Consider the following 14121-nt stretch of genomic DNA (forward strand, 5'->3'; position numbering starts at 1 on the left):
TTCTGTTACCCTTTTTCTAAGGGTGTTTCTTTTATTTCTGTTATCCTTTTTCTAAGCAAAAGAACTTTCTACGGGTATAAAAATTATGAGAGATATTTTGCTTTGCAAATTTACGTTATCAGTAGTCTGAAAGTAGAAATATGTGGCAAAATTGGAATTAAGTGAATATACTCACACTTAGGGAAGCCATCATCCTTTCCTATTAACCTGTAATTATGAAAAGGATCACAACCAGTAATTAAAATGTCTCTTTTTAAATTGCTTCCGACTAGATTTTGCATTACCATAATGTAATAATGGATAGTTAGGTTTCAATTCTTCCTCTAAAGCACTCAGTACAATTGCCTCACTTAATACCTACAATATAGTCTTCACTTATAGATGGATAAAGTATTATTCAAATATTTGTTCTTTGTGATTAGTTTCCTCCATAATTTCAAATGACTTTACTTCTTAGTTCTAAAGAAAAAGTGCCATAAGTCTTCCAAGAGTTACTCACATCTGATAGAAAAATGTATAAACATTTTTATCACTGCAATTATAATGTTGTGAACACTAAGAATACATATAGGCATGAACAAAAGCAATTACGGTTAGGTTTTATAGTGCAGACAAAATATTAAACCAGTTATTTAATGGCACCTGTCATTTGACTCTGAGGGAAAATAAAGAACCTTAGAACTTTTTGTCACGCAGCAAAACATACAAATAAAGACTTTGTGTAAATAACAAGCAACTTTTGCAACCTCATATACTTTATTACAGTATGCTAATTTAACACTACATTTCATTGGTCTTTTAGTCCAAGCATCACCCTGAAGAGATTAGGGGAGCCCTGAACAAAGTTTTATCAATATTTAGTTATAATTTAACATAAATTCTATGTCTTATTTATAATAACCAATTTCTTGCTTAGGTTCTCTGTAAACTCTCAATATTTTAACAATAGCTATATTTGTACAAGATACTTTTGTCTAGTGTTATTTTGCTGAAAGCATGAAATCTAAATCTTTTAATTCTGACAGAATTAAAGAATATGTTCCACAATCTATCAGCCCAGATGTGATGTAATCTCGTGCACATCTGACCAAAAGCAAACTATCTAATCTTTCAGAATTCAAGCGTACTGTGTTCTCTTCTAAATGATCAATTTTAATTTGTTTCAAACTGAACCAAACTATTACAAAAGTTTATACATTCTTAGTTAATATGATAGACTTCCTTCTTTCGTTTGCTACAGAGGAAGAGTGCTTAAAGCCATAATGTGTTAGGATTCATGGAGGCTAAGTTGCAGCTAACTAAAACCTTAAAAAATGACTATAGAGCTGTGCCCTGAATCCATGTTTCTACAGAACAACAGTGCAACAGGCTATAATTTTTATTTTTAATGTAATCTTTGGCCTTGGATTTAAGTAGCAGCTTTACAGTACTTACAGGAGCCTCAGTTCTATTCTTTTAGACAATAACAATGGAGATTCATGATTTTAGTTGTGAATATATGAATATTATTGTAATTTGTGACTTAATGGGGGAATTGAAAGTTTCTATGTAAATGTTTCTGAGGAGGATGAGTGAGGAGCTGTGCCTTTGTCAAGGAAGGGGAACCTGTGGTTGTGCAGATGTTGCTGAACTACAGCTTTTAGCATTGGCCATGGCGTGACTGCATGGAGCTTCAATTCAGTAACCAAAGACCACAATTTCCCCACACTCTTGGATAAATGTTTTGGTAACAAAACAGCTCCAGAACAATATAAACTTAATTATTTATAGACTGTGGTGATACTTTAAATGCATGACATGATCATTTCTTATCTTTACAATAGAGAAGTGAGAGGCAACATAAAAGTGGATTTGAGAAACTTTCATCTGTATTCCATGAGAACACACCTCCTTTGAAGCAGTGTGATGATAATGTGGCGACCCAAAGCCAACTGATCTCTGGTTTTATACCACAGTGACATGAAGAAATTAATATGTGATTCCACAGTTCTGTAGATAACAGACTGATCTATGGACTGGCGGTGGTTTTGAAGGGTCTTCAAAGAAAATCCTAAGGCCTTTTTATAGATTTTAATCATTTTTCTCAGCTACCCCATTTACCTGTAAGATTGGTTATTCTCGGGTAAACTGTAATTTCCATTTTTGATTAATGAAATGGACTTGCTGTGACAAAATTCAGAGCATCGTAATGAAATGTAACTCTTTTTTTTTTTTTTGATAGAGTGCTCTGTATTTTTTTCTCCATAGGTTTAGGGAGATTTTCAGTAGTCCAGGTGATGGTTGTTTGTCCCAAAGGTGCTTTTTCAGGAGGCAACTGGACTTTCTGGGTTTTTTTTTTTTTTTGAAGACATTTCGCTTCTCATCCAAGAAGCTTCTTCAGGGGAAACGTCTTGAAGTCTTGAAAAAGCACCTTTGGATTTCCCCATAGCAGTGGTGGGTTCCTTCCGGTTCCGCCAAGCTGGAAGCGGTGACGATATGACATCATCGAACCGGTTCTGCCCCCCCGCCCCGCACCCTCCCCCGTTATTCTTACCTTTTATTTGGCCTCACCCCCAATCTATTGCTGCCTCCTGAGCCCCAGCTGATGGGCTATAAGGAGAAAAACTGTTTAAACTCTTGCCTTGGGGCTTCAAAGGGATGCCCTACAGCTGATCAGTGGTAAAAGGCAGTTTGGTGTTAGTCCTGTGCCTCCAAAAACAAATGAGTAGACCGGTGCCTGCAAAAATAAATGGGTAGACCAGTGCCTGCAAAAATAAATGGGTAGACCGGTACAGCTCTGCAAGCAGTTAAAAGCCTGGCAGTACCTCTGCTAAATTCTAAAGAATTGTCACATGACCATCAAGCCACGCCCACAAAATAAGCCACGCCCACAGAACCGGTAGTAAAAAAATTTAGAACCCAACCCTGCCCCATAGGTTGTCTTTTCTGAAGAAGTTTTTCTTCATTTAGATGAGTTGAAAAACAAAAGATAACATCGGGGAAGGGCATAATTGTTTGTCAAAGATTCGGTGTCCCTCGGGTGCTTTCTGAGCGGTAAAAATCAGCCTTGAAACTTAAGGAGGCCAAGCTGAGGGGTGAACATCGCCCCCGCCCAGCCCCCCAGCCACCGGCAGGCGAAGGCCGAGCCTAAGTTGCAATTGGCCTCTTCGCCGGCAGAGGTCAGCATTGCCACATAACCTGTACCTAAGCAGCGCAGGAGCCAATCAATAGGGCAGAACGAGTGCAGCGCGTGCCACTCTCCTGCGCCCGGTATTGCCGATAGGGGCGCACGAACCATTTTCCTTTTGGCAATCGGGATCGGGAGACGAAGTTGAGGGATCCGGCAATTTCAACCCGTCTTTGAGGGTTGGCAGATCCTCGGTTGTACTGCAGCAGGCTAGAGCTCGACTTCTCTGGGAGAAATTCCCTTAGCTTGGAAAGGGGCTGTTAGAAACCACTAGCCCTGCCTGAGGCAGTCCTCTCTTACATTTAAAGCCGCTAGCCCGAGTCTGCCTCTTGCAAGAAGTAAATCATTTCCAATGGCGGGAGTGGGGGAAAGGAAGGAAGCGGGAACTGCCGGAAAAGGACTCTTCCCCTCCCCCCACCCACAAGCCGGAGTTCCTAATCCCCGTTGGGGCGAGGGGGAGCCCAGAGTGTGGCGGCCGTTGCCGAAGATGCCCGATTGCCTACGACACTTTCAAGGCAGTGACTTAAGGAGGAAACGGGCTCTTTTTACCTTGGAAAGCGCGGGTAGTTGAACACACGCAGCAGGACGTTGTCGATCCCCCCCCCCCAATTCCATGTCAATGTACCAGAACTTCTGGATAACCTATATTAAAATAATAATTTTTTTTTTACAGAATTGCTAGTGAAAACTTAAGGCGGGATGACGTGGAGCGCACAAGCCTTTGCTTTTATGTAACGTGGGGGAGGGAAAGGGGGGCAAACTCCCCTTCTGGGCTGGGCTGGCCAGCCTACTGGGGGTCAGCAGGCATGAGGAAGCAGAATATTGCAAAAAAAAAAAAAAAAAGAGAGAGAGAGAGAGAGCAATCCGTGTGGCTGAGACGCCCGAAGGATGTTCAGGCCGGTGCTGCGTGCCTCCGGTTCCAAGTAGTAAAAACAACTGAAACGCCATTCGTGTTATTTGTAATTTTTTTTTTTTTTACCAAAGAAAACCCATATTTGGACAGCTTTTACTCCATTGCTTATCGCCTGAATAGCTATGTGATTAAGCAACCGCGGTTTAACACGATGTGGGCAACAGACGCGGCCGCTTGGCTGAACCACCGCTTTCCTTTTCTCCGTGTATGGCACATAACACGAGTCGGAAAACAAACCGACATTACTTCTGTGCTGAAGCTTGAGTTCAGGAATGCGTGAAAGCCCACCGGAAGGCGATTGGGAGCCTGCAGATCTTTGCCCAGTGAGCAACAATTCTGCCGTCAACACCCCCCCCTCCCAAGACTCGTTTTACGGCTGCGCAGGGGGCCAAGACAAGTTTTGAACCCCCGTCAAAGATCAATATGTATTATTTATATTATTTATTTCACAATCCCTGCAGTTCCTAAGCTGCCAAGAGCACCTGGCCCATCAAGTCCTGAATCTACTGAGACGCCTCAGGCAGCGTCTCTTTTATCCGGCGGCGCGCCATTGCGCCCTACGGCGAAAAAAACCAGTCACACCCCCTGCTTTCGAAGGACGGATCGGTCTGCCTGGCCGACCGCGGTTCTCCGCCCCCCCTCCCTCCAAAATCCAAAAATTCGGGACTCTCGGGAAAAGGACGCACCCGAAAAGGCCTTCCTATCGTTCCTTGATCCCCGCCTCGGAAGGCTCCAACCGCGGAAGCTTTCAGCTTCGCTAAAGCAGCACCCTTCGTTTGTGGGCGCGTGGGCGGGCTGTTTCTCTCTCTCCCCCCACCTCCGCGCGCACAGCTCATTCACACGGATCTGGCAGGCTACGTTCGTCCGAGCCAGCTTTCCAATTGGCTCGACGCTCCGGGAGCCTGAAGGCAGGAAAATAAAGGATCGCAGCCAAGGCGGCGGTGATTGGCGAAGCTCTTCTCACATCACAGGTCTTTGGAATCGCCCTACAGCTGTTGCTGGAACGTCAGGGCCCGTGACGTTGCACCCCCCCTCCTATTACTGCTCTTCCAATGGGGGGTTGGCCTCCCCCTCTCTTTTTATCGGCCTGATCTCCTTCATCTTTTCTTAGGAAGCGTGACGGACACCTTTGCATCTGTGCACGGCACCTCGGCCACGTACCTTGCTCTCTTGCCATGCCTTTCAAGTCCTGCGTAGCAACATTGAAAGAGGATTTGGATTTGCGCAGGTAGAATCCTTCGATTACCGCGCTTTAACTCTTTTAATACTCAGGCCATTGCATGATTGCGTACTGGAGATTTGACATAGCGGGGAAAAAAGTGAGTTATCTGTATTTTATTTTCTCCCCAGACTCCCCACCCCCACCCCCCGTGCATGTATTAGTCAGTTGTGAACTTTTTTTTTAGTAAACTTAATGTTTAATAAATTAGATTAATTATGACTTTTGAAAAAAAATAATAAAAATCCTTTAATAAAAGGTAACCGTTGCTGTTAAAGTAGACAACTTTTGCCTAATGTTCTATATTCTGCGCCGTTTATTTGCATTGTGCAAACGCTTTTTAAACTGCGTGACCTACTTGAATACGGTGGGGGTCCCTTACTTCTTCGCCTCGTTTGCTTCTTTGGCGCTCAGCCCTGCCTACTAACTTGTTAAATCGGGGTGGGTAGGAATGTTACCTTTCGGAGAATAAATGCGGAGGGCGAGAAAGCGGCCGAAGCGACTGTTTTTAAACGGGGGTTATCTTTTCTCTGTGAGAAGATGCGCCAGCGGTTTGACTAACAGACTTTTTTACTGACCGACCGACTGAAAGGTCGGCCCAGTAAATAGTACCCCAATTATTTATATTAGTACATTGCTCTGCAGCAACTCTTTTTAAAAGAAATAAGTAATCGAAACATTTCAGCCAACTTCCCTCCAATTGTTTTTTTATGCTTAGCTCCATAGCAGACATTTCTGTCGTCAGGATTACGATCTAATTATTCCCTGCGTTGCTAGAGGCCTGTCCTAAAACGCCTTGCATACCACCCCACCCCCGTCCCTTTCTTGCCAGTTAACCATCAGAGAGTCCACCGGAATATGATCTGGAGTTGGATGGCCGGGATTATTCGCATCTATCATAAATCAGAGACCTTATACATTCCTTGAGTATTCTGGCCCAAGATGTCCCTTGCTTCAGTTGTGTTGAGAACAGGGGGGGAGGGGGGAGGGGAGAGAGCTGTGCCTAGAGGGGTGCTGAGCAATCCCTCTTCCCCATTCTTGTGTTACCTATTTGTTAGCTGATGTCGGTAGATCTGAGTTTTTCTCAAATGTTCCCGACAGTACAGCGCAAAGTAGCAAGTGCGCAACGACCGAGAGCTTGGTGTCTCCCTCCCCCACTTTTTTTCCCCAGTTCCCTTTTTCCTACGAACTTCCCTGAGAATTTTCCTCATGGTTTCTACCTGGAAAAAAAAAAATGCCCCACCGTGTGGTTTAGCCTCTTGATTCTTTCCCTGACATTACTTGTCAGTCGCTCTGAGTCAAGGTATCGCTACCGCGAGACGGGTGGAGGAATAAATGTGAGAAGTAAATAATTAAATAAATAAATAAATAGGAGGGGGTGTTTGCATGGGAAGAGACAGCCGTTCCCGTACCCAACCGCTAGCCAATATTCCCTTGCTGCTCCGATCCCAGATGCAGATGCTAACTTTAGCAATTCCCGCATAATTCAGGTTCAGAAGGGCTTTCAAGAAGGGACGAGTATCATTCCTCCACCCCCGCGAGACTGGCTGTTCGTTGTACAGCTCCGCGCTATTGCAACGCTCGCTCTCCGCAGGGAGAGCCCAAGAATGTTCGCAGGCTTTGGCTGCTGGCTCTGAGGACCATCCTTGTTCGAGGATCCCTGGTTGACGATTAAAGATCGGGCCCTCTTTAAGAGCTCCCCCCGAACCCCCCCCCATCGCTGGCAGATTTTCCGAACAGCTGCTTCCAGGAAGTTCCAGCAGAATCCCCCATATTCGGACTTTCACCTTTCCTCCCCTTGCACTGGGGATAGCTTTTATTGAGGGGGGGGGGGCGTGGAGAGAGAGGCGCAGAGGAAAGAACTTTAGGAAAAGCTCTGCGAAAAGCAGCTGTTTAAGCAGAGAAAGGGGCGTGTCGCAAAGCGAGAGAAGAAGCGTCCATATGCAGATGAGAGGGGCGTGGCGAGCGGAGAGTGATTCGGGCCCCGGAAGAGCCAGGAAAAAAAAAAGCCCATATAAAAAAGTACTTGGGAACGATTTTCCGAACAGAACTAGCAAATAGCCTAGAGGCGGAAGGGCGATCGGGAGCAGCTCTCTGGAGAAGAGCGAATCGGGCTGGCTGGCGGATACACCGCGAGCCACGGGACATGACTCCATAAATAACTCCAAACCGGGCTGCTCCTCCACAACTGCGCGTAGGTGGACATTCGTCTCTCTGTTTGTCTCTCCCTCCCTTCCTCTCTCTCTCCCTTCTTTCTTGCTAGTGCTTCTTCCACGCCGTCCCTTAGCGAGGCGGCTCGGTCACGTACACACATACACATACACTACTGGCAGGTGGTCCAGAGAAAGCCCGGGGGATGAGTTGGGGAGGGAGGAATGATTAAAATATTTGTGCCCCTGGTCAACCTGGGGGTGGCGGAGGCGGCGGGGGCTTCGCTTCGTGTGCTTTGAAAACTCGGGGGAGCTCGGTGAATAGGAGGGGGCGGAGAAAAGCGACTGCGATCCTCCAGGCTTGAGGATCGCAGCTATAATTCAGTTTGCTTTTGCATTTCTTTCACCCTCCCTCCCTCCTATCCACCCCCCTCCCCGCCTCACCCGCTAGGAGCGAAGGAAGAAGACGCCTTGAAAAGGAAAACAGTGCCTTTTGTCCATTAGTTCTGCCTGCGTCGTTTGAACTCCCCTCCACGCGCACATCGTCTCCACGCCATCCTATAAATTAAGCTGGACCATGGCAGACGACGAAAACGGGCTTAGCAGCAGCGGCGGCAGCAGCAGCACCGCCACCACCACCACCAGCTCGAACGAGGTCCCTCCGGAGCCCTGCAGGGACAGTTGCGAGAACAGCCGCTGCAATGTGCTGACTTGGGAGCAAGTGCAGCGCTTGGATCGTATCCTGAGTGAAACCATCCCGATTCACGGCCGGGGGAACTTCCCCACTCTGGAAATGCAGCCGCGACAGATCGTGAAGGTGGTGAGGAGCCGCCTGGAGGAGCAAGGCATCGGCGTCCGCGATGTCCGGCTCAACGGCTCGGCGGCCAGCCACATCTTGCACCAGGATAGCGGCCTGGGCTACAAGGACTTGGACCTCATCTTCTGCGCCGATTTGAAAGGCGAGACGGAGTTCCAGAGAGTCAAAGACGTGGTCCTGGATTGCCTCTTGGATTTCTTGCCGGACGGGGTTAACAAGGAGAAGATCACGCCGCTCACCCTGAAGGTAAATTAAATGGAATGCGCTCTCCGTCCCAGCAGGTGGCTGCTTTAGACAGACCAAGGGCCAGTCTAGAATAAAAGAGGCACACACCAAGTTTGCATTTGGAAAATGCCGATGACAGCTCCCTGAGGATTAGACACATCCATTCCCTCTGTCTCTCCCTCTATGCTTATTGCCAGCACCATCTTTTAATTGGCTTCCTCGCAACTATTAATTCTCCTTTGCTTTGGAAGAGCAAGAAGATCCCTTACGCTTTAATTATAGCCCTGATCTATAGCTGAATTAAACCAAAGTATTTGAGCTTGTTTAGAGGCTCCTGGTTTTTCTGTGGGCTAAATGGTTTTAATTACAGTTATTTGTTTGCTTCCTTGAGTTGTGGATGGGCCCCGCTAGAGGGAAACAGTGCTCCTCCGTTTCCCTGCCCTTCAGATGGAATAGAGAGGCTAAACCCATTCTGCCCAAGGGCTGCAGAAATACTAGGCTTCGGATTAAGGATTTTGAGAGCCTAGTCTCTTACCATGATTCATCACTTGTTGCTTGTATGTACATTGTGAGCTTATACCCCGGAGACAAATTCCTTGTGTGTCCAATCACACTTGGCCAATAAAGCCTATTCTATTCTATTCTATTCTATTCTATTCTATTCTATTCTATTCTATTCTATTCTATTCTATTCTATTCCTATTCCTATTCCTATTCCTATTCCTATTCCTATTCCTATTCTTGGAAGAAGTACTCCCTCACTGGCACTACATTAAGCTTAATTATTTTTTGCAACACTCAAGAAGTTCACTGAAGCCAAATGGCCTTTTATAAGAAGTTGGGAACCATCCAAAAACATTTAAGTTATTACTCTGCAGGAATTATCTCGGTTTGGAGGGCAGCGCATAAGCTTAAATTTTTTTTAGAAATTTTCCAGTGTCTCCAAAAGGTAAAACAATTTTTTTTTAATATTTTAAAGATGTAAAAAAAATGAGAACTAGTGTGTTATCCCCTTAATTTTTACCATAATTAAATTGCCATTTTCTAAAGTAATTCTACTGCTGTTACTTTGTATGCATTTTTATTACATCTCTGAAGGAAAAGACCAAATAAAACCCTTACACAGAACATCCCTTTTGTGCATTTATCATAGCATGAGTTCCCCCCCTCCATCCCCTCACTGGTCTTTAACCACTGCCTGTCTGCAGAGCACATACTAAGTCTGTCCACTTAGTCTCTTCCTTATGCCTGAGCTCTGGGGATGACAGGGTAAAGTTGGGATCAAATGCAAATGAAAGCTCTAAAGAGGAAGTGCTGCTACTGGTTTCCTGACTTTTTCTTCTCCTTTTTTTTTTTTTTTTTTTGGTGGTGGGGGTTATTTGTTTCAAATTGCAGGAAGCCTACGTACAGAAAATGGTGAAAGTCTGCAACGATTCAGACCGATGGAGCCTCATCTCATTATCCAACAACAGTGGCAAAAATGTGGAGCTGAAATTTGTGGACTCTCTGAGGAGGCAGTTTGAGTTCAGCGTAGATTCTTTTCAGATCAAGCTGGACTCTCTCCTTCTTTTTTATGAATGTTCTGAAAATCCAATGACTGAAACTTTTCACCCGACTATAATTGGGGAGAGCGTCTATGGGGATTTCCAAGAAGCCTTTGATCACCTTTGTAACAAGACGATCGCAACTAGAAATCCAGAAGAGATCAGGGGAGGTGGCCTCCTTAAATACTGCAACCTCCTAGTGAGAGGATTCAGGGCTGCCTCCGAATCTGAAATTAAGTCCCTCCAGAGATATATGTGCTCAAGGTTTTTTATTGATTTCTCAGACATTGGAGAACAGCAGCGGAAGCTGGAGTCCTACTTGCAGAACCACTTTGTGGGACTCGAGGACCGCAAGTATGACTATCTCATGACCCTTCATGGGGTGGTGAATGAGAGCACAGTGTGCCTGATGGGACACGAGAGGCGACAGACGTTAAATCTTATCACCATGCTGGCCATCCGGGTGCTGGCTGAGCAAAATATCATCCCCAACGTAGCCAATGTTACTTGCTACTACCAGCCAGCCCCTTACGTAGCTGATGCTAACTTCAGCAATTACTATATTGCTCAGGTTCAGCCCATGTTCCCCCGTCAGCAGCACACTTATTCTACTTGGTTGCCCTGTAACTAACCGGTTTTTATAGACTTGGGGGAACTAACCGGTTTTAAGAGACTTGGGGAAGCAAATAAAAGGGGAGGATGGCTCTCCTCTTTTAAAAGTAGGAAGTGCAACATGGTTTGCTCTACCTTTTATTTTATTTTTTTGCTGGAGGAAAGTTCTTCTGGTTCTTCTCTCTTGTGTTAAATGAGTTAGAAAAGAACCAAAAGCTATTGGATTCCACCCCAAGGTATGCAACCTGTCTTGAAGAGCAACTAGATCGCCTTGAAATAAACCTAGGAGAAATGGTTGATGACAATATGGGTTGGCAATGCTTGCTCTCCCATAGCTATGGCAGAGCAAAAGTTGGGAAGGCCGCCTTGATTATTATTATTATTATTATTTTAAAAAATGGAATCTGAACATTGAAATGAAAAAGGAACCTAAGAAGAAGAAGAAAGAGAAACAAACAAACAAACAAAAAGCTAAATATGCTTTCAGGAATTAAAAGTTAGATGCAAAAATATACAGATACGTTGGAATAAGGTGTAATTTGGAATTCTCTCTTTGGAGCATGCATTAATTATGCTGCCCAGCAAGGTTTGCCACAGAATGTATAGCTTGCTTGAATAGAATGCTTTAAGAGAAATTGCTTGCTCAAAAAAAGAAAAGGAGAGATGGAGGCTGAAAGAAGGGTGGGGGTGGGAAGGATTATGGCAAATTTCATTATTTCCAGCTGTGTGCATGCTTCACATTTTTTAAAAAAATGTGGAAAGCAAGAAAACCAGCTGCAGAAAGCTTCATATGCTTTAGGACCAAAGATAAATTCTCCTAGTAAGGACGGGATATGGTAGATTATGAAATATAAATATATATATTTGTATACAAAAATTTTAAACAAAAGTGCCTGATGTTTTCAGAGAATTTGAAGTGAGAAAAAAATATATAGTTTTGTGGTTTAATCTTGCATTTTGTTTTTTTTTAATCAGGGACACAAGAAACTTTAAAAAAAAATAAGCTTGTGAATAAATGGTGGAGGATATTCCTATTTGTTTTCCTTGCAAATACCTATATAAAGGTTATATTGTTGGTGTTCTACAATCTTTGGTACACAATGTATGTGTATGTTTATTGTTTCGTGCGTGTGTGTAACATGTTACATGTATATATTCACATGTTTTAAACATGGTAGGGAAATGTAGCAAATGTTAAGGAATGTTTTAAATGAGCTATAGTGTGTGTGTTCCAGTCTGCAACAGGATATAATCATTGTGAGGCACTTTGCAGAGATTCCTATACCTGAAAAATCTAGATACACAAATTAGTCCTATATAAAATAGGAATCCAACGATAAAAGTAATTAATTGGCCTATTTGTGAGCCATGGGGTTTCATAATTGGACAAAACCTCTTAACTCTGAATTATTGTATCTTAATATAATGTGGTTTTAATGTTCAGCTTAGAAATTCCTACATATTTCTGTGGTGGAGCAAGACACCAACTGGAATGTGGCTCAAACAGGTGGCTCCCCTAATCGCCAGATACTGTTTTACTTGGTAATTTAAATAGTTATGATTAATATTTCTTTTGAAAAGCAGAATGCACTATGCATTCCACGACCACTATAACTTAGCAAATGTGAAATGAATCCTTTGTGTTGCACGTTTGTGTGCATGTATGTGTCTTTCCACACATACATACACTATCAAACATCTTCGATTTGATTGCCACACTCTATTTTGCAGCTTAATATTGTGTCTTATTTAAAAGGAATCGTTTTTGCTTTCTCAAAGAATCAACTTACTGCATGTTCTTCCATCCCCTTTGCGTTGATTATCTTGCAGAAGAGTCCTGACTGTTTGTTTTTCTTTTTCCTCCAGCCACTGGTTTTTAAAAGGAAATGAAATCTGACTGTAACGATCAAATACAGAGTTAAGAGATCTTTTAAGTTAATTAATGAAGGAACTTACATTTGGATTTAAGGCTCGGATGCTTTATGAATTGTGTTGGAGCCTGGCTTGTCTGCTTTCCCCCATTTTTAATGATCTGACATTTCTAGTACTGATGGAGGAAGGCCACCAACATTTGTAGAATCAAATATTATTTAGATACATCCCTAGCAATGATAAAACAAGATGAAATATTTATAACGTAAGGATTAGTAAATTGCTAATCAGACAATCTGTCCTTGGCCCCCGTAAAACTATTCACAAACTTATTTCCTCTACTAGCTTTTAAGTTACGAAAGATTTTCCCGTATCTGCAATAATTTTGTATTAGTTGAATAGGATTCCCCATGTGTTTACGGTACTCAAAAGTTTGTCCCCCCCCAGGTGAATCCTGTCCATCATTTGTTCTGTCTTGAAAGCACTCTCTGCTTGTCTTTGCTCCTTCTGGTGTGACCTTTTTTTAAAGCTTATTTCGATTAGTGCTTAGTTATAAACCAATGTTAACGCAGTCTCATCTGTGGTGAATGAAAAGAGAGGTAAAAATTTGCATTTGGTAAAAACAACCAGACATTCATTTATTGTCTGTCTTTATTCCTGTGACCATCCAGAACAGAATAATGAATGAATCCAACTCAGGGTAGGAGTTGAGGGAGGGGACAGACAGGTCAGGGTAGCTACTGCAACTGTACAAGTTTGTTCCTGGTGGAAACTGAGCTGAAGGCTGGGGAAATGGGATCAGCTGGTAATGTGGTTTTATCTTTTCCTTACTGCAGATACTTTGCTGCAAAGAAATGAGTCACATCCACTCTAGCAAGGGGTTGGGGATCACTGGCAGGACTTCGACTATAAAATGCTGATAGTATATAGTATATATTTTCCTTTGGAGCAGTTTTTCCATTTTTTTTAAAAAAAGAAATCCTTATTAGTCCAGGCATTATAGGTCCCCCCAGCCCACACTCTATACCACATTCCATAGTTCAGAGTTTAGTTGCTCTTTACAGCAAATGGATGTGGTAAAAGCTTGGCAATTATCTCTCCACCCCCCACTTCAAAGGCTCAGTAGTTTTGATTAGCCTACAGACACATCCACACATTTATACTTGGGGTGGGGACTTGTAATTGGTGGGGATTTTTAGTAGAAAGTGTCTGATGCTACTAACTGGTGGTCAAACAACTTAAAATCTGTATTTTCAAAATCATTCAGTTTTTGTGGGCTCATATTTAGCTCTTTCTAGGGCTTGGCACTGTCTACCTTCCTTTTTCAATTTTGATGGATTAATAGTTTGAGGAGAAAATGCTTCATGCTGTTTAGGGTCCTGTACTATTTCTTCAGTAGATTTTAAAAGTTGTTGCAGTATTTTTAATACAAGACGTCTCATTTATAGCTAAATTGATTGGGGTTCCAGTGAATTATCTCTGAATCATAGAAGATCTGAATTTGTTCTAATATGACAGTGGCTGGAAAGAGAAAAGACGAACGTAAAGTTTTGTATTCTAATCAATTTTAAAAGAATAATTTTAATAGTGAATATTTTTAAAA

The 14121-nt window shown here is 43.2% G+C and overlaps 1 protein-coding gene across 1 annotated transcript; it reads left to right on the forward strand.

The window, feature by feature from the left end:
• The first annotated feature begins 8025 nt into the window (after positions 1 to 8025).
• TENT5A (terminal nucleotidyltransferase 5A) lies at positions 8026 to 12260 on the forward strand. Its single transcript, XM_070954349.1, has 2 exons — positions 8026 to 8511; positions 9886 to 12260. Exons 1-2 carry the CDS (start codon positions 8026 to 8028, stop codon positions 10663 to 10665), a joined length of 1266 nt encoding a protein of 421 aa, XP_070810450.1. The 3' UTR covers positions 10666 to 12260.
• Positions 12261 to 14121: the final 1861 nt, after the last annotated feature.

This window comes from Pituophis catenifer, unplaced genomic scaffold (assembly GCF_029215685.1).
Source record: "Pituophis catenifer annectens isolate HBS135680 unplaced genomic scaffold, rPitCat1.0.hap2 SCAF_1, whole genome shotgun sequence".
NCBI classification, from domain to species: domain Eukaryota; kingdom Metazoa; phylum Chordata; class Lepidosauria; order Squamata; family Colubridae; genus Pituophis; species Pituophis catenifer.